The 20744-nt window shown below is 42.8% G+C and overlaps 2 protein-coding genes across 3 annotated transcripts in view; one reads left to right on the forward strand and one right to left on the reverse strand.

The window, feature by feature from the left end:
- Positions 1-6121: 6121 nt before the first annotated feature.
- Positions 6122-12419, forward strand: Star (steroidogenic acute regulatory protein). The gene is made up of 7 exons (XM_027939360.2): positions 6122-6185; positions 7874-7984; positions 8285-8406; positions 10400-10558; positions 10700-10884; positions 11600-11693; positions 12306-12419. Exons 1-7 carry the CDS (start codon positions 6122-6124, stop codon positions 12417-12419), a joined length of 849 nt encoding a protein of 282 aa, XP_027795161.1.
- Positions 12420-13902: 1483 nt separating this feature from the next.
- The window catches only part of Ash2l (ASH2 like, histone lysine methyltransferase complex subunit), a 34908-nt gene continuing 28066 nt past the window's right edge, over positions 13903-20744 (reverse strand). For both annotated transcript variants that reach the window (XM_027939316.3, XM_027939317.2), the window contains exons 13-16: positions 19608-19700; positions 18236-18334; positions 16983-17042; positions 13903-16890 (exon numbers count right to left, since the gene is read on the reverse strand). In XM_027939316.3, the coding sequence (XP_027795117.1) occupies positions 16783-16890; positions 16983-17042; positions 18236-18334; positions 19608-19700 (360 nt within the window). In that variant the 3' untranslated portion in view covers positions 13903-16782. The remainder of the gene's footprint in view (positions 16891-16982; positions 17043-18235; positions 18335-19607; positions 19701-20744) is intronic.

Below are 20744 nucleotides of genomic sequence, written 5' to 3' on the forward strand. Positions count from 1 at the left end.
GTGAGGACAGCTGGACCATTGAGCAACCAGAAGTTGAGTCATTAGTAGAGATTCTAACAACGAATGTGGAGATGTTTCCATGCTGTGGGGGCTGCCTTTACTGAAGGCCACTGCCCTCAAGTGTGAAGAGCTTGGAGATAATTGGTGTAGAAATGTCAGGAAAAGCATCCCAGAGAAACATGGAGTTAGGGTTGGGAGCGCTTCTCAGAGCTACGAAAGTAGAGATGCTCTTCTGCCTGTTTTCCTCCTAACTGCCTTTCAGGTGGAACTGGACTGCACTCCCCACCCCAATCTTACATGTCATCCCTCCAGAGGTCTCCCTGGATATTGAAGCAAAAGACTGCTTCATGGGTACTTGCTTTGCCCAATTAAGCAAATCTTGATTGTATCCACCTATGTGGCCCAAGACCAAAAGTAATTTTCATTTTGTTTTGGGGTGTTTTTTGGTACTGGTGATTGAACCCATAGGGTACTTTACCACTGAGCTATATCCCCTGTCCTTTTTTTAAATTTTGAAACAGGGTCTTGCTAAGTTGCTAAAGCTGGCCTCAAGGTTGCAGTCCTGCTGCCTCAGCCTCTCCAGTTGCTGGGATTATAGGCAAGTGCCACTATACCTGACTCAAAAGTAAATTTTAAACTGGGTGTGGTGTAATGGGTTTATAGTCCCAGTTACACAGCAGGCTGAGGTGGGAGGATCAGCTGAGCCTAGAAGCTCCAGATCAGCCTGGGCAACATGGCAAGACCACCATCTTAAAAACAAAAAACAGGGACTGGGGATGTGGCTCAAGCGGTAGCGCGCTCGCCTGGCGTGCGTGCGGCCTGGGTTCGATCCTCAGCACCACATACAAAGATGTTGTGTCCGCCAAAAACTAAAAAATAAATACTAAAAATTCTCTAAAAAAAAAAAACAAGGGCTGAAGAATGTAACTCAGTGGTAAAGTGCTTACCTAGCATGTGCAAGGCCCAGAGTTTGATTTCCCAGCATCACAAAAAGCGAAGAAGAAGGGGGGGGAAAAAAAAGCTTGTGATAGATTTCATTATCCTCTCTTCATGAAGGAACTGGAAAACCAACCCTAGAAAATGGAGCACATCTGCTGCTCTCAAAGCTCATGTCAGTCTACCGTGGAGAGGATTGGATTCCCTGCCTGTATAACCCCCAGGTTCTGCCAGGGTTACTGGGAAACGATAAAACCAAGTACTTCTTTTCTCTTCTCCCATCTCACTTCATTATTTTGCCTCTCTTCTTCCCATAGTCCTTCTACAGTTGTCCTTACTCATGACCATCCCCCACTACCACCAGAGGCCTAACTCCAGCCACTCATCAGTGGTTGCTGCCATTTGGCCAAAACCAGGGAGGAAAGAGGCCTCAAATATTCTTGCTTTGAAAATATTGAGAACTGAGTGGTGTGTCAAGGCCTAAGCAACCAGTAGCTGGGGCCAAGTGGAAGAAAGAGGGCCATAAGCTGGGCAGATCTCAAGGTCAAGAATCCAGATGGTCTGTGAAACTACTTCTAAAACCCAAGTTTTTTTTCCTGGTCGGGTTTATTAAGTTATAATTTACATACAGTAAAATTCACTCTTCGTATTTTTTTTAGCTATTGATAGGCCTTTATTTTATTCATTTATTTATATGTGGTGCTAAGAATCGAACCCAGTATCTCACACATGCTAGGCAAGCGCTCTACCACTGAGCCTCAACCCCAGCCCAAATTCACTCTTTTTAGTGTATAGTTCCAACACCAAAAAAGTTTAACTGACTGCAGCTATGTAACCACTATCATCATCCAGAGAATATTTTCACACATCCTTGCCCACTGTACTTAACTCCTTCCTTCCTTTTCTAGCCCCTAGAAAAGCACTGCTCTGTTTTCTGTGGCTGTGGTGTATGTTGGCAGCTAATTCAAATTTTTCTAGGTCACAAGTTTGCTCTTCTGGTCATTACAAAAGACCGAAATCTTCTACCAAAATCCCTGGAAAAGGAAATCTGAAGTCTAGCTTATCTGCTTGAAATGGTCTATGAAGTGGGAAACAGGGGACTCTAACATAAATTAATAGTTGAGTGAGTCCCCCACCATTTTAAAATTAGCTGAGAGACCATTATATGCTAGCCAGGCATATGCCATGAGAAGCTACTATTAGCCCTACTTTTTAGAGAGAGAAACATGATTTCAAAAAGTTAAACAGTATAACCAAGAGCACAGACTAGAGCCTGGTTCTGCATCCTAGTTCCTTCTCTTTTAGCTCTTTGAACTTCGCCAAGTTGCATAGCCTCTCAGTGCCTTGCTTTCGTCATCTATAAAGTAGGAGTAATAAGCCAAGGGTGGTGCAACATTCCTATAATCCCAGTGACTTTGGAGGCTGAGGTAGAAGGATCATGAGTTCAAGGCCAGCCTAGCACCCTAGTGAGTCCCTATGCAACTTAGCAAGACCTCATCTCCAAAATAAAAAAGGGCTGGGGCTATATAGCTCAGTGGTAAAGTGCCCCTGGGTTCAATCCCCAGTACCCCCCAAAACATAATAATAGTACCAACTTCCTGGGTTATTGCAAGGATCAAATGAGTTTATATATGTGTGTGAAGAGCTTAGAATAGAGCCTGACATGGCTGGGGTGTGGCTCAGTGGTGGAGCATGCTCAAGGACCTGGGTTCAATCACCAGCACTCCCATCCCTCAACATAGTGCCTCAGTCAGAAAGAGTGTTCAACGTTCACTTTCATGATCTGCATAGTCCCCAGGCCTTGCCAGACTCCTAGGATGTACTGGGATATTCCCTGCTTTCAGTGAACTTGCAGCCTCCTTTCTACAAATAAGGATGATACCTATGAAATACTGGAGACCAACTTAAATTAAGGAATGTAAAAGCTGAAATGCAGGAAAATATACTATATGGGGGCAGGTAACCCTTAATTATCTCAAGCCTGAAGTAACATTCCTTATTGATTTGCCTGAACTCCGCTGCCTTTTCACAGTGACTCCTTTGGGAAGCCCTCCATTCTTCTAATATTAAATAGGAATGGAGCCTGCATATAGTCCAGGATTCACGCTCATCTCCAGGCTGGCCACCCTTTAAAAATAAAAGAATACCAGGATCTCTTGAAAATCTACAGTGTCAGTTTCATTGCTTTTCAAACATTTACTAAACATGTATATAGTAGCTATTAATTAAACTGCATTATGCTAAGCACTAGGGATTTAAAAACTGGTAGGAAATGATCCCCACCCTCACAGAGTTTAAAGATCCATGTAGGGGCTGGGGTTGTGGCTCAGAGGTAGAGCGCTCGCCTACCATGTGTGAGGCACTGGGTTCGGATCCTCAGCACTACATAAAAATATAAAAAATAAAGATATTATGTTCACCTATAACAAAAAATAAATATTAAAAAAAGATCCATATAAAGTTCACATTTGTACCCTCTATCTCCAACCCACAGCATAAACCTGGCTATTATACTTTCCAGACTCAATTCAAACATCACTTCTTCCCAGAAGCCTTCCATTGTACTTCTCCCTTCCTCCTGGAATTAGGTACTTCACAAACAGCTTATCTGCAGTACAATTATTCATTCTGGATCATAAGGTCCAATTCATAGGGTCCTAATTGTAGAGCTACATAGTGGACGTTCAATATAGGATTGTTGACTGAATGAATGAGGGAATCCCCTTTTTTGTTCCAAAGCCCTGCCTCTCCCCCTAGGCCCTGGTGTCTTCCACCTGGGCACTTTACATTAAGCCAGGTCTCTGGCTGTCCTCCTTTCTGATCTGCTGTGTTGCTCTGGTCTTCCTGGGAAGCTCTGCCCTCATCCAAAGGCAGAACTGGATTCAAGTGATTTCCAGAAGCAGAGGAAATTCCTAGGCCTCCCTCCCCATCTTACTGTTTGGAGGGACAGCAAGAGTTAACTAGTCATTTGGCTTGGAAAGGATGAAGAGAGGAAGAGGGCCTTGGCACTGGGGGAGGTCACTCAGCCCGCCCTCCCTGAGTCAATGGCAACCTCTGACATCAGCAACAGTTATATGCCTCAGTGCTCCAGCCTCCCCACACCACCTCCTCCTTCCTCAGAATGACCATAATTCTTCACAGGATGGCAACAGCAGGGCCTTGAACATTATCTGCGTGGCCTATTCCATAACCCCCTTCCCACTCCCCACCACCTCCCCTGACGGAAGGCAAACGTGTGCATGAGGCTGCACGTGTACTGAGCGGTGAATAGAGAGAAGCTGGGGATATTGGCCCTCCAGCCTGCCCAGCACACTCTCTGCATCTTTCCTTCGAAAGGCAGACAGCCTGAGACCAAGATGGAGACAAACAGCTTCCCTGAAACTCTTCAAGTAAACAATGCCTCCAAGGCAGGTTTCCTAAATCAAAAGATGCACTTGGGGCTGGGGCTATAGCTCAGCTGGCAGAGTGTTTGCCTCACACGCAGGACAGATGCACCTGTGCTGCTAGCTGCTTCCCCAATTGGTCACTTAACAGAGAAGCAATAATCCACTCTTTGTCTGCCCTGGAGCTGAGTGCTAGGACCAGGGGCAGGATCTGAGTGGGGAAGTGGACATGGTGCCTGCCTCTGGGATAACAGTTCCACAGAAAAAACAAGCAAACAATGATGTCTCAGAGTCATTCCCTCCTGTGGTGTGCACCACAGGAATGAGCCATTCTTGAAGGTTGGGGTGCTTAAAGGAGGCTTAGCAGAGGAGGAGGGGCTGCAATGGGCCTTGAGGAATGGGGTGGGTGCTGCCAGCCAGCCACTGCTCATAGGACCTCTCCTACCACTTCACCAGAGTTGAAATCTGGGCAGATCTTGCCTTATCGTTCTCTACAGTAAGGCACACGGAGAGAGTAGATCTACTGGAGCTGCTGCTTCTGCTTTTAGGCTCTCTCCTGCCTCTGAGCAGTGGTGACAGGATATAGAACTCTCTCAAGGGAGGCAGGGCCTAAGCCAGGGGCAAATCTAGTGTGAGTCTTTCTATTCACAGTATTCTTACCAGGTGAATCTGGCTTAATAGCAGCTTTAAGTTCACCCTTGAAGGGAAAAGATTTTATCAGCAGCATACAGGCTTGGAGGGAATCTCCCTCACTGTGCTGAGTGATGGTGTGTGGCCCAGCAGAGGCAACTTGGAGGTCCCATGAGTCCTTGCTTAGCATCACAGTCCCCCAAAAATGTTTATGAAAACTGGGACAAACATCCCATCTTTCTGCACATTCCAAGCCACACAGCCTCAGCTGCTCAGGGGAAGCATGAGAAAGGGGGCAGGGTGTGGCCCAGGTGCAGGTTACTCTCTGCTTTGGGAACTTACACGCTGAATCCCCCACTCAGCCCAAGGTGTCATTCTTGCTCTAGCATAACTCAGAATAGGGATGGCAGAGGTGGGAACTATCAATGGATAAACAAAAAAAATGAACAGCTGAATGCAGGAGCGGGCCACAGGAGGAAGCATGTACAGATGTTCAAAGGCTGGAGGACTTGGGTTATGCTCCCAGTCCTGCTGCTGGCCAGCTGTTTGACCTTGCACAAGTCATTTCCGCCCTCTGGACTCAAACTTCTCATCTGTAAGAATAGGAGTCTAGTCTCCAGCAGCTTTGACTTGTGCTGTTCTCTTCGAAGATTCCCGGGTCCACTCTCTCAGTGTTTCTCAAAGTGCAGTGGGCAGTCCACCAAATACCTGTACTACAATCGCCAGGGCACATTTTTTTTGCCTCAATTCCAGACCTATTGAATTGCGAGTCAGAGGGGCTTCACAGAACTTTTAAAAACTTTTGAGCACTGTGTGTCCTATTGTAAGTTGCCCCATCTCAACCACCTGTTTTCCCTTCCATCCACTGAGTCTGGCACCAATCTCTCCACTCCCTTTTGCGTACTCTACTCCCCCCCAACGCTCCCCAGCAATGACCAGAGCAGCAGCATGAGGCAATCGCTGTATCCTTGACCCTGTCCTCTGCACAGTGAGTGATGGCTTTTTCTTATCTCCTGATGATGAAGCACAACCTTCAGCTGGAGGCATTTAAGGCGCAGAACAAATGGTCCAGGCTGCAGCTGCCGGACGGACCCAGAGGTGGAGGAACAAAAAGCCACCTTTGAGAGCAGAGGTGGCAGCAGCATCAGCACTGCTACATCTGCCAGAAAACAATGCTACTAGCAACTTTCAAACTGTGTGCTGGAAGCTCCTACAGATACATGCGCAACATGAAGGGTGAGTCCCCAGGGGCAGAAGGCATAAGGCGCCTACCAGAAACTCTCAGGCAACTTGGTTTAGTTAGAAAAATAATGGAGAGGGGCATGGAGAGGGAAAAAGACCACCAAGGCTCTGATCCCAGTTGTGCCTCTTACTGAGTTGAGACTGGGCAAATTTCTTCCCCCTCTAGACCTGTTGTCCCACCTGAAGAATTGGACTAGATGTCCTGCCCAGATTCTGTAATTTCTAGTTTTCCCTCCAGGGCTCTCATTGTTCTTGAACTACTTTTGTTTTTTCCTTGCTGGTACTAGGCATTGAAGCCAGGGCCTCAAACATGCTAAGCAGTATACTGAATTACATCCTCAGCACCACCCCACCCCACCCCCCCGCTTTTTAATTGAAACTAGGTCTTGCTAAATTGCCCAAGCCAGCCTCAAACTCGCAATTCTTCTGCCTCAGCCTCCCAAACAGCAGGGATTATTGGCGTGCACTTATGCAACTAACTTCAACTATTCCTGACTATGCCTTCCTTCTGGCTTATATCAAGGGTACCAGAAAAGTCTTGGCCACAGTGGTAGAGGCAGAAATAAATCTTGATTCCAGCAAGCAATGTTGGTAAGCCTGAGACTCTATCAGGGAAGGGGCATGAGAAGAAAAAGGGGAGTAAGACAGCAGAAGAGTGAGGTAAAGAGAGAAGTTGGAAGGGATGGGGGAGGTCATGTCAGTCTTGTTATCATTATACAGCCAGGAAGAACGAAACAAACAAAATTAAAAATCCCCTGCTGCCATGGAAAGTCACACAAGCCTATGTAGAGGAGACCTTTCAAATTATCCTGGGTTGAATTAGGTTGGAAACTGCTTAAAAGCCCTGCAGCCCAAAGTGGGGCTGCCCTCACTAAATTGACTGGATTTACCTGGCTCACAATCTGGTGGCACCCAAAGCAGCATCCTCATGAAAAGGGTCCTATCTGCTAGTAAGTACACAGACATCAGATATGAAGGGACCTTTGAATTTTTTTTTTTTTTTCCAAGTACCAGGGATTGAACTCAGGGGCACTCAACCACTGAGCTACATCCCTAGCCCTATTTTGTATTTTGAGACAGGGTCTGAGTTGCTTAGTGCCTTGCTTTTTTTTTTTTTTTTTTAATATTTTTTAGTTGTAGATGGACAGAATACATTTATTTATGTGGTGCTGAGGAGCGAACCTAAGACCTCACGCATGCTAGTTTGAGTGCTCTACCACTGAGCCACAACCCAGCCCCATTAGTGCCTTGCTTTTTGCTGAGGCTGGCTTTGAACTCGAGATCCTCCCGTCTCAGCCTCCTGAGCCACTGGGATTATAGGCGGGAATCACCACACCTGGCCAGGGGATGGGTTTCTTGTATTCTCCTGTAGCTGGATTTTTCTGATTAAACAAATATTCTCCAGATGCTCTGGTATATAGCCCGTCTTGACAAGGCCAAGCTTGACTACCCCAGATGGAAAGTAGATTTCTGGGCCCTGAAGGTGCCTGAAGTATAATTACTGAATTAGGCATTGAAGACCTGATCCTAGTTCAGTTCTCTACTAGGAATCTGTTTCTGATCAAGTCACTCGATCTCCAAGACAATTTCATTGTCTGTGACAAATGGAGGGTCGGGGTGGAATGATGCCTCCCGAAGGGGCTTTCCAGGTCCTTGGCAACAATTTCCTTCCCTCCCTGTAGGGCTGAGACACCAAGCTGCTCTGGCCATTGGCCAAGAACTGAGGAGAACACTGGGGAACCCTACCCCCAATGTGTGGATTAACCAAGTTCGGCGTCAGAGTTCTCTGCTTGGTAAGTGCTGAGGCTCCTGGGCTTCTGTCAGTGGAAGAGGCCCCCCAAGGTGAAAATGTGCATGGGGCTCTGATGCCCTCCTATCCTTTCCCACTATGAGAGAATATTCCCATCCCAGAGTTCCTCAAGACCAGTTCACCTGCTGGTCACCAGATGGGACCCTCTGGCTTTAGTCTTGGTTCTTCAGTGGAAAAAGCACATCCAGAAATCAAAAGGATGCTAACTTGGTGGGAGGCTGGGACACTGAAAGGATTCTCTCCTCCCCCCCCCCCCCCCCCGCACCCTTGGCTGTATATCCAGGTTCTTGTTTGGAAGAGATAAGTGACCAAGAGCTGGCCTATATCCAGCAGGGAGAGGAAGCCATGCAGAAGGCCCTGGGCATTCTCAGCAACCAGGAGGGTTGGAAGAAGGAAACCCAGCAGGTAAGGGTGGTTTTGCAGTTCCTTATTGTTTCACTATAAGTGAAACAATTGTTCACTATTGTTTCACTGGGGCCACCGCTCCCAGGTTTCCTGTTTCATGCAATAGTTACTGGGCAGTAAGTAGTTTTGAGATTTCTCCTTTTCCAAGAATGTCCTTAGATAACTTTCTCTCCTCATAATACTCATTTTTTGAAACATTATCCTTATATTTTTAGCTACCCTCCAAATACATATACACCCATTTAGAAAAACCATGCCGCAGGGACTGGCTGTGCATTAGAGGACATATCACCCAGCATCAGAATCTTTAATGTTAATGAGCTTGCAGGGATAATGTGGGCTGAACTAGCTGTCTGGAGTTCTCTGCTCTGAGCACAGCACCCTAACTGGAAGCCAGTCGGTAACAAGGCTTGTGTTAAAGTCCAGTGGCTCTATCACTGGAGACCTTGGTGGCTTTATCTTCAGCAAAAGCTTACATGCTGCCCATTACTCAAGGTTCAGGTGAAACCTCTCCTTGCTCAAGTTCTCAGAATAATGTAGATAATAGGCTAATAGATTGGGAGTCAAGAAACCTGGGATCAGGATGGAGTTGTTGGCCTAGTGGTAGAGCACTTGCCTGGCATGTGTGAGGCCCTGGGTTTGATCCTTAGCACCGTGTATGAATAAATAAACGAAATACAAGATCCACTTAACTTAAAAAAAAAAAAAAGAAAGAAAAAGAAACCTGGGATCTGCTGGACCCCATGGTACATGCCTATAATCTCAGCAATTCAAGAGGCCAAAGCAGGAGTATTTCAAGTTTGCGGCCAGCCTCAGCACCTTAGCAATACCTCCAGCAATTTAGCAAGACCCGCTCTCAAAATGAGAAGGATTGGGAATGCAACTCAGTGGTAAAGAATTCCTGGGTTCAACACCCGGTACAAGAGGGGGAAAAAAAAAAAAAAAAGAAACCTGAGGTCTGGGATCTAGGCTCAGCACTACTCTTAGCAGCTAGGGGTTCACTGACCTCTGGCCCCACATTGTTCTGGTGTGAAAACAAGATACTTAACTTATGAAAAATTGACCACTTCAGTTTTCATCAGGGTTGGTAGATTCAAATATTGGGAAGTCACACTGTCATTGTAAGGATTGAACCATCAGACCACTGAATTTGGTTTCAAATATTTTGAGATTCAAATCTCAGGTATATAATTTGCTATTTAACCATGGGCAACTTTCTTAATCTGTTTTGATATTTACATTCTGTAATGACTAAACCAAGCTAACATCTAAAACAAGATATTGAACTAAAAAATCTGAAAATCCCACTCAAAACTGCATATATATGGCTGGCCATAGACTTTTCCCACTCCTTGGTCTTTCAGGATCTTCGAGCTTCTGAAGTCAATTGGACCTAGCCAACATTCACTTCCATCTCAAAAAAAAAAAAAAAAAAAAAAAAGGGTCAACTAATCACTGTGGTGCATACTTATAATTCCAGCAACTAGGGAGGAGAATCACAAGTTAGAAACCTGCCTCAGAAACTTAGCCAGGCCCTAAGCAACTTAAGACCCTGTCTCAAAAAAAAAAAAAAAAAAAAAAAAAAGGATTGGCGGGGTGGGTGCTGAGGTGTGGCTCAACGGTAGAACATTAGCCTAGCAGGTGCAAGGCCCTGGGTTTGATCCTTAGTGCTACATAAAAATAAAGGTATTGTGTCCAACTCTGACTTAAAAAAAAAAAAAAATAGATGAGGGTGTAGCTTAGTGGTACAGTCCTGGGCTGTTTCCAGTACCAAAAAAGAAGAGGGAAGAGGGCTGCAGGCAGGCAGGCAACCTGTTCCAGCTTTCGGCAGTTGTGTAGTTTGTGGAACCAGGGATTATATCTTTATCCAGGCCAGACAGCAGTCCAGGTAGGTATCCTTGCGCTTAGCTTGGACTTCCTTTTGCTGATCTCCCTTCCTTGCCTGATATAATTTGCGACTTAGGCTCTAACCTTTACCTACTTTCTCTGGCAGGCAAATGGAGACAAAGTGTTGAGTAAGGTGGTTCCAGATGTAGGCAAGGTGTTCCGGCTGGAGGTGATAGTGGACCAACCCATGGAGAGGCTCTATGAAGAACTTGTGGAACGCATGGAAGCAACGGGAGAATGGAATCCAAATGTCAAGGAGATCAAGGTGAGGGAAACCCAGGTGTGGGTGGCAGGGACCTAATAGGGCCCAGTCTGAAATGGGGCCAAAAAGGGTTCCCAAGCTGTGGGTGGTGCTTAGCCTCAGCTCTAGCTAACTAATGATTCTGGTTCCCTTATGGATTGGTAGGTCTTGCAGAAGATTGGAAAAGATACAGTTATTACCCATGAGTTGGCAGCAGAAGCAGCAGGAAACCTCGTGGGGCCCCGTGACTTTGTGAATGTGCGTTGTGCCAAACGCAGAGGCTCTACCTGTGTTCTAGCTGGCATAGCCACACACTTTGGGGAGATGCCTGAGCAGAAAGGTATTATCAGGTAATACTAGCAGTAGCCTCAAAATCCTTTCCTCTGGCTGGGGATGTAGCTTAGTGGGTAGAGTGCTAGTCTGGCAAGCATAAGGCCCTGAGTTGAATCCCCAGCACTGCAAAAACAAACACATCCAAAATTCCTTTCCCTTTTACACAGGCTGATGGGCATTCACTTTAATATGTGATGGTCTGAAACCCCACAATTCCAAGAAACTAATCCTTGGTCCCCAACCTCAATTTCCTTTTATAAGATTCTCAGAGAGAAAAAGACAAGATTGGCCCTATGTCAACAGCTAACCAAACTTTCCGGTCTCTGAACCTTAATATAATATTTTCCAAAGCAAGGGGTAAGACTGAGGTTCAGCTGGTATTCTAAAGTATGTAGGTACTGGAGGTTAAAATATTGAAATAATTCACACCCCAAAGAACACCATAGACACCTGAATTTCTTAATGGTACTACCACCCTGCATTCTTTCCTTGACCTCCCTGCAGTCTAGCAACCAAAGGGCACAATAGGAGGCCTCCAGGTTCTGCTTCAGCTACAACCAACAACTTGTTCTAAAGAGTTAGTAACCACCTCAACTGTTAAGTCAGTACCCTTGGAGAAGGGTATTTCCTGCTAAGAATTAGAAAAAAAGACAAGGTACTCCAGAAATGGGACTAGTATAGTCAGCATAAGAAAGAACTGATCCATCTCCTGACTGACTTTTCATTTACCAGAGCTGAACAAGGTCCCACTTGCATGGTGCTTCATCCGCTGGCTGGAAGTCCCTCCAAGACCAAACTCACCTGGCTGCTCAGTATTGACCTCAAGGTGAGGGGTATGGGAGTTGACTCAGGGCTAGAGATAGTAAGGAAAGTGAGCTCTTCCCACTCTCATATAATAACAGAAAGAAGCCTCTTCCATTTTTGATAGTACAGTTGCTTAGGACGGGACTTGAGTGATGGCCTATATGCTATCCCACCATCTCAAAAATCTGCAGTGGCTGACGCTTATCAAATTTCAATTGTATAGTAACATAATTTTAGAGAGAAGGAAACTTAGGCAGGGCATAGGGCATAGTGACACACACCTATAATCCCAGTAACTCAGGAGGCTGAGTTAAGAGGATTGCAAGTTCAAGGCCAGCCTCAGCAACTTAGTGAGGTCCTAAGCAACTTAGCAAGACCCTGTATCAAAAAAATAAAACTGTTGGGAAGACAGAACTTAATATCTATCTTGACAGCAAATCCTGTGCTTCTGACACTGTGATGACAATAAGGCAGCAAAGCAGTCCATCCTTTGACCTTGGTCATTTCCAAGGTTACACTTATAGACAAAGTTGGAAGATGAAGTTCCAGGCAGCCCATGTGTGTGATAGAGTGCAAGGTGTCTGGAATAGCACACCACCCAGAAGATGACCAAATTCTCTTTTATCTTCTCCAGGGGTGGCTGCCAAAGAGTATCATCAACCAAGTCTTATCACAGACCCAGATGGATTTTGCCTATCACCTGCGCAAACGACTGGAGTCCACCTCTGCCTCTGAAGCCCGGTGTTAAATACCAGCATGCTGTTCCAGTATGTGTTTCTGCCTTGGCTTGCACACGGATCAGGAAAATTTCTGCTGAAAGTCTGCAAGTCTGTTTAAGATCTTCATCTGGCAATAACAGAGGGGGTGGAAGAGTATAACACTACAACTCAAACTGGTAAAAGTTTTACAAAGCAGCCAGGCGCAGTGACACTTGTCTGTAATCCCAGGGACTTGAAAGGCTGAGGCAGGAGGATCTGAGTTTGAGCAAGCCTCTGCAATTTAGTGAGATCTTATCTCAAAATAAAAAATAAAAGGGTTGGGGAATGTAGCTCAGTGGTTGAGAGCCCATGGGTTTAATGCCCAGGACCACCACCACCAAAAAAAAAAAAAAAAAAAAAAAAAAAAATTAGAAATCAGATGAGTCTCTATGATAAAGAATAAACTTCTATTTACTGATTAGCTGTGAAAAAAGAAGTTTCCCAAGAAAGATACTTGAGCCCTTATACACACACCTAAAAATATCTGTGAATCCTACTGGCTGGTATGGATGTGGGAGCTGCTAAATTAGGGACTGGTTTTATGGGCTCAAGAACTCCATTCCCTGCAGGAGTGTGTGAACAATGCAGAGCCCTACACATGGGCTCTTTGCTCTTCCACCAACAAGGCACAGGGATACACCAAAGAATAAGCAATTCACCACAGAAGGTATCTTCCAGAAGTATATTCCCAGTTTCCTCAATGGAAAAATATAAAACTAATAATGAGACTGGTTTCCCTACTTATTTCATATGTACCAGTCAGAATAAAGAATCACAACATGAAAACTTCAGTCTGTACTCATTTTAAAGTTCTATTCTATAAAAAGTAGATTACAACTTGATATTATAAGAGTCCAGGACAAAGACTTTAAATTAAACTAAATCTCATTAAAAGGAAAGAAACTACAGGAGATTTAGATAATTTGATAATTTTGTTACCAGAATTTTTCATTAAAATTTAATTTTCATGGAAGAAGGGGTAACATGGTGATAGAAAATTCCCTTTTCCAGGATTTAGAGAAATTACTTTTTTTAATAAATATTTTATTAGTTGTTGGTGGACCTTTATTTATTTATTTTTATGTGGTGCTGAGAATTGAGCCCAGTGCCTCATATATGCCAGGCAAGCACTCTACCAATGAGCCACAACCCAGCCCCAAAGAGAGAAATTATAAACTGAGGGGTTGGGGGTGTAGCTCAGTGGTAGTGTGTTCGTCTAGCATGTGTGAGGCACTGGGTTTGAGGGTTTGATCCTCAGCACCACATAAAAATAAATTAAATAAAGGCATTGTGTCCATCTACAAAAAACAAAACAAAACAAAAAACTGAAATAGGACTATCTTATTACATATAAATAGAGTGAAAAACCAACCATTACCACCTGAAGCATTTCCATCTAGGTTTAATAGCATGGATGACTTGCACCATCTGGAAATAGAGATTTAGTTTATTTATTAAACAAAATAGCAGCAGTGGGAACACTAGTATTTATTGAGGTATTAAAATTTAACAACTGATATTTATTATAATTTATTCTGATTGTTTCTTAGTCCATTTTTGGCATAGATGAAATTGCTGTTTATCCAGGAGCTTTAAAGAGGGAGGACAATTGTAGAGGAGTATTTCTACAATACAGTCTCTCACCACCAACCAAGAGAAAACAGTTACTTGCTTAAAGATATGCTGAAACAATATGGGCACTGGTTTCAAGAGAATAGATGGACAGTAAAGAAATGAGCTTTCAACAAACACCATGGTTTTAAAATGGATTACAGTTTGTTCTTTCAAACAATGTAACTATGTCTTTGTGATGTCTAGGGAAAGATTTTCCCACTTAAATTTACATTGAAATAAAATAAGTTGTCACTGATATGATTGTGAACTATGTGAAACAAAACAGATGAGAAGTAGTCATTGAAGCCTTCAAATGAACTCATGTTAATTTGAAGACAGGGCCAGTGGTGGTGGTACATGTCAGTAATCCCAGCTACTCAAGAAGCTGAGATGAGAGGATCACAATTTAAAGGTCAGCCTCAGCAGTTCAGACTCTGTCACAAAATAAAAAATGCAAAAGGCTGGGGATGTAATTCAGTGGTAAAGTGCCCGCGCAATCTCAAACCCCAGTACCAAAAAAAAAGCAAAAAAAGCATGCACCATGCACACACACACACACACACACCACAAACTCTTTTGAATATGAAGTATTAATAAGAAATTCACTATTTCTATAATCTCCAATTTATGAAAGTCAAATATACAAAAACCTAATCTTAAAATTTAGAAGAGTGGGTGTATAACTTATATATGGTCATATATTACAAAAACTTTACCTCTAGCTTCCTCTAAATAATATCACCCTCAGTTTCTTAGAGTCCTTCAAACTCTGATGATCTAAAAACTTTATAACCAGATCTGTCCTTTTAAGACCAAACTGATAAAATCTGATAGGCTGAGACCCCAGCCTATAACCATACTGACTCTGTGTTAGGTTTCCTGTTAAGATACAGAATGGACAAAACAAAAAACCTGTGTGATTCATTAGAAGACAAATATGTTTAATCAACGTCACTGTGTTAAGATATCAATACTCATTTGAAACTTAGGGAATTTCTTTCTTATTTATTTATTTACAGTACCAGGGATCGAACCCAGGGACACTTAGCCACTGAGCCACATTCCCAGACCTTTTTATTTTGAGACAGAGTCTAAGTTGCTTAGGGTCTCATCAATTTGCTGAGGTTGGCTTTGAACTTGCCATCCTCCTTCCTCAGCCTCCGGAGAGTTGCTAGGATCATAGGTGTGCACCACTGTGCCTGGCAACTTGGGGAATTTCTTAACAGGGAAATAAAAAGATATTCAGAAAAGCAAGAGTCATGATACATGGTGATGCTGTGGCAACATATCACCTATGTCCTAGTGAACAGCTCTATTTGATAATCTAGGTGGAAATTCACATGCATCAGTCTTTGGGAAATCCTGGGAACTACATTTGCTACAACACTGACATGTTTAAAAAGACGGGTCAGTTGCAGTGGTACATGTCAGTAATCCCAGCTACTCAAGAGGCTGAAATGAGAGGATCACAACTTAAAGGTCAGCCTTAGCAGTTCAGACTCTTGTCACAAAATAAGAAATGTAAAAGGCTGGGGATGTAACTCAGTGATAAAGTGCCCTCGCATTCAAACCCTGGTACCACCACCACCACCACCACCACCAAAAAAAAAAAAAAAAATACACACACACACACACACACACACACACGGATACCCAAAGGAAGACTCATTCTTATCTTTTAGCTTTAAGGAGTTTAAAAACTGCACTTTTTTAGGAATGAAGATAAGGCAGGAAAAAAACCTGCACATATCAACATCATGTTCAAAAAGTTTGTTTTATGATGGTGCTGGGGACTGAACCCAGGGCCTTGTGCATGTGAGGCAAACACTCTACCACGTGAGTCATATCCCCAGCCCCCAACATCATGTTCAAAAAGAAGAGCTGGAGGGGGGATTTTTACAGACCTTGTAAACTCCTATTCACCCCAAGATTATAATTTTAATAGGACAAAGGGGAGACTTGATTTGGCTGTTGAGAATAGGAGCAGCAATAGAAGGATTGAGATATAAATCAGAAACCCAACTCTTCCTTCCAGTACTGGCTCCCCTTCCTAATATTACCCACATTTCTGACATTGTCACAGAGAGGAACCCAACCTGAAGGGAAGCCAAGTACCTCACAAACCTGGAAACAAGTTTTATTGGGGAATAGTTCTAATTGTGTTAAAGCTGCAGGCAAGTTTATTTCAACATTACAGTTCTAGAGACCCAGGAGTTTCAGAGATCCCAGTATTGAAAAAGTTATTTCAAAATTAATAACCAAACCCACACCAAAAGGAAATAGCTTTTAGATTGGTTTGAAATATACAGCCACTGATTTAAGCTCCTCTCATAAACAGGCTCAACATCTCCATGGAAATCAAGTGGGATGGAGTCAATGCCCACAGGAGGAAATGTCTTAAGTTAGCTACTTGGACAAGATTATTATTTACTCCTTAGAAAAAACAGTAAGGTAGTAAGTCCCAGCTGACAGGGATGTGGAAGAGCACCAGTTTTACAGGGAGCTTGTGGGATCCTGGGGTCACAAGTTGTTTATGGCACACAAAACAAGAAGAGTCACTGGAAGTGGGCAGGGAATGTTGAAGGGTAGGGGTCTCCCGCAGCCTACTCATCCTTTTAACTTGCTGAAAATAGAGGCTGTGTTCTGTAGCATCTTTGGGAGAATATCTGACAGAAAACAAAAATAAAAACCCTGGTCTTATTCCCCAGAAAGTCTGTGTCTGGAAAAAAAGAAGAATGGTCAAGGTTCCCAGGGGGGACTGCGCCTTCCATCCACTTCTGTCTCCACATGATATAAGACATCAGCCAGAGTGTGTTCTACCACAGCACCCCAGCCCATGTCACTCATCTGCAGGAGAAATAAGAAAAAGGGTGATTAAAAGAGCCACAGAAAGAAATAAAGATGCTGAGGATGCATGCACACATTTTACTATTACTTACAGGGTGGTAAGTGAGATCCTTTGGAGGATACTTGAAGCATGGTCCAAAGTTAATGGAAACCTGGAGTGAATTTAATTCAATCAGGCATGGAAAATATAAATAAAATATTGGAAAGTTAATATGATATGGCAAATTTTTCACTTTAAATGTATATACTCAGGGTATTAATGGAACAAATGAGATGCATTAGCATTGCTAAAAGTTATCAATATCCAAATTATATAAAAAATTAGGTGAAAACAGCTGGGTGCACTGGAACACACCCATAATCCCAGACACTGGGAAGGTTGAGGCAGGAGGATTGCAAATTTACCTGAGCAACTCTCAGGAACTTGGCAAGGCTCTGTCTCAAAATAAAAAAATGAAAAGGGCAAGAGATACAACTCAGGGGTAAAGTGTCTCTGGATTCAATCTCTAGGACAAAACAAAACAAAACCTAAGATTTCTTTATTTTATCTTCTTCAAGGATAGCTACCCACAAACAAACAAAAAAAGTAGAAATTTCCATGTTAACTTTTAAAACAAACTAGTGCTAATGATCTAATGATAATCTCTTCATGCTGGATCATCTTTTTTTTTTTTTTTTTAAAGTATAATAGCTACTCTAAACTGATTTATGCATGTATAATGGTTTTTGTTTTATTGGGTGAGTACTGGGGTTTTAACCCCGGAGTGCTCTACCAGTAAGCGACATCCCCTGCCCTTTTAATATTTTGTTTAGAGATAGGGTTCTCACTAAATTGCTGAAGCTGGCTTTGAACTCAACAATCCTCTTGCCTTAGCCTCCCAAGCTGGTGGGATTACAGACCACAGTGCCTGGCAACTTACATTCTTTACAATGAAAAAGGATCCCACACAGTGTATTCAAAGGAAAAGTAAAGTACACACTAATTGCATGATGTTTATCTACACAAGCAAATACTTCCTAAAACCTCAAGTGTTTTTGGAACAGTTTTTTAATTTTTGTCTTTTGGTGCTGGGGAATGAAACTAGGGCCTCACACATGCTGGGGAAGTGCTCTATCACTGAAAGCTACATCCCCAGTTCTTTTTATTTTCATTTTGAGACAGGGTCTTGCTAAGTTGCTTATAACCTCACTAAGTTGCTGAGGCTGGCCTCGAATTAATGATCCTCCTGCCTCAGCCTCCTGAGTAGCTGGGATTATATGCATCCAGCTCAATGGCTCTATCATCACAACCTATTGAAAATACTTCCCTCAAATTCTGTTCAGAGGATGAACACACAATACATACCGTGCAGCTCTTGTACAGTGAAATGGCTGGAAAGTAAACTCCTTCAAAAATATCTTTGTAAGCCACACCTTGATTGACACCGTTTTTATAAAATATTATCTGAAATAAGAATCATGGTTTTACTTCAGAACTTAAAAAAAAGAACAAACAAAAAAGAATTCACTTGAAGAAGACTTAAGAAGTGCTATTACTGGACTGCCAATAACGTATTCTAAGAATAATATATAGCTTGTATAACAACAATATTTTATATTTATAGAATATTTTAAAACTCAATGTACACATGCGCTACACTTCAGTGGACTTCAGGTTTCTTATTTTTCTGAATTCCTATGCTACATATACCAAACGGTTGTACTTCCTATTCCTCATTATATTGTGCCTGTAAGTAATCTGTCTTCCATGTAAGTCGTTATTTCTCTGAAACATTTCAAGTTCTTTTTTTTTTTAAATTTGAAGTTCTCTTAGAAATCTGTCATAGTCTTCAAATACTCATTTTCTTTGTTCTCTCCTACAATTATCTTGAATATGCTCTCTTAACCACCAGGTATATCTCGTTGTCCTGAGATCTCTTAATGGTTTCGTGTGTGTGTGTACACACATATATACCCAGCCCCCACCACCAAAATAAGTGGAACTGTACTCCTTTATACTACTGTCCCAGGTAGCTTCACAGCATTTTTAATGGAAAAATGTTTGTAGCCCAGAACTTTCTTCCACCTGCTCCCCTTACCCTTTTGATTTTTGGCCCTGAAGGCTGGCCCAGGACTGTGCTAGGACTATGAGTAATCATGTCCCCAATCTGTTACCTAGGAAGGGGAGGCAGAGAGAGTTCTAGAGCATTAGCCTGTGGTGCCTCTGTGTCCCACAGGGAGGTCTCCCCCTCTCCTAGCCCATGTTCCTCTGTACATGATATTTCTGATAAAGAATAAGGACATCTCACTTGCTTCCTTAATTTCCTGTCCTTATCACACCTCTCTTTTCTCTACAGAGTGTTCCTGACAGAACGCTATCACCCCTCTAATAGCTACACCATGGTACCACAGCAAGAGCACAAAGTCAGTAGGCAGGATTGGGCACTTGCTGTGCTGCTGCCTAGATATGTTACCCCCAAATCCCTGTATTCTCCTTTGGGCTTCATCTTTTCACTTTTATCACTAAGGGACAGGTCTCAATCTTCAAGGCCTTATAATTCTTTTTTTTTTTTTTTAATATTTATTTTTTAGTTTTCGGCGGACACAACATCTTTGTTTGTATGTGGTGCTGAGGATCGAACCCGGGCCGCTCGCATGCTAGGCGAGCGCGCTACCGCTTGAGCCACATCCCCAGCCCAAGGCCTTATAATTCTGATGTTTTTATGACCATGACTCACCTCACTATGGGGTGTCTGCTTTAGGCTCTTCTCTGCTTTATCCACAAAGTCTTTTTCCTCAAAATACAAATAACTTTTGAACTTTATCAAGGCCTTGAAAACCGAGAGGGGGAAAAAAGGCACATTGAAGCATCAGATGCATCATCATGGAGAAAATAAAGTCAGACTCACACAAATAGCACCAACTCCTTGTGCTCTACAACAGAAATTAGAAACATTTGCCATTGAGTTTTGCTAGACATTGAACTACTATGCGTTCATCCATTGAACTACTTGAACTACTATACCAGCCATCCATTTAAAAAAAAAATTTTTTTTAGCTATTGATGGACCTTTATTTTATTCATTTATTTATATGCAGTGCTGAGAATCAAACCCAGTGCCTCACACATGCTGGGTAAGTGCTCTACCACTGAGCCACACCCCTAGCCCCTCCCATCCATCCATTTTTTGTTAAATATTTTCAAAAGAGGCCACTACTAAGAAAATTTGTGAAGAAACAAATACGTTTAAGTACACATTCTCACCACAACAAAAATGCATAAAAGAGCGAGCCTAAATTAATTTATACTGTTTTCCCCAACAATCTCAGTGAAAGAAATAACAATTTTACAGAGCCTGAACTCCTTATTCTATAACATTTTAAGGACCACTTTCTTGCTCCTAGTTTCCTGTTTCTCCCACAGGTGGCCTCTGGGTCACCTCTTTCCAATAGTTGATTTAACTATTCACTCCCAAATATATACATTATTTATTTAATAATTTCTTAGCACATACATGTATTAAGCATGATAAAAAGACTTCATAAATGAGCTGGGTACAGTGGTGCACACCTATAATCCCAGCAACTCAGGAGGCTGAGGCAGGATGATCACAAGTTCAAGACCAGCCTCAACAACTTAGCAAGACTCTGTTTCAAAATAAAAAATAAAAAGGACTGGGATATAGCTCAGTGGTAGAGTACCCCAGGGGGTTCAATGCCCAGTACCAAAAAAAAAAAAAAAAAAAAAAAAAAATCAAAGCTACATAAGCATATAAAATGAAGAGTATCTCTCTCTCACTATGCCTCACTTGAGTTTCCCATGCAAAAAATTTACAACTCCAACTGGGTGTGGTGGCACACGCCTGTAATCCTAG

The sequence above is a fragment of the Marmota flaviventris genome, chromosome 3 (genome assembly GCF_047511675.1).
Source record: "Marmota flaviventris isolate mMarFla1 chromosome 3, mMarFla1.hap1, whole genome shotgun sequence".
NCBI lineage: Eukaryota > Metazoa > Chordata > Mammalia > Rodentia > Sciuridae > Marmota > Marmota flaviventris.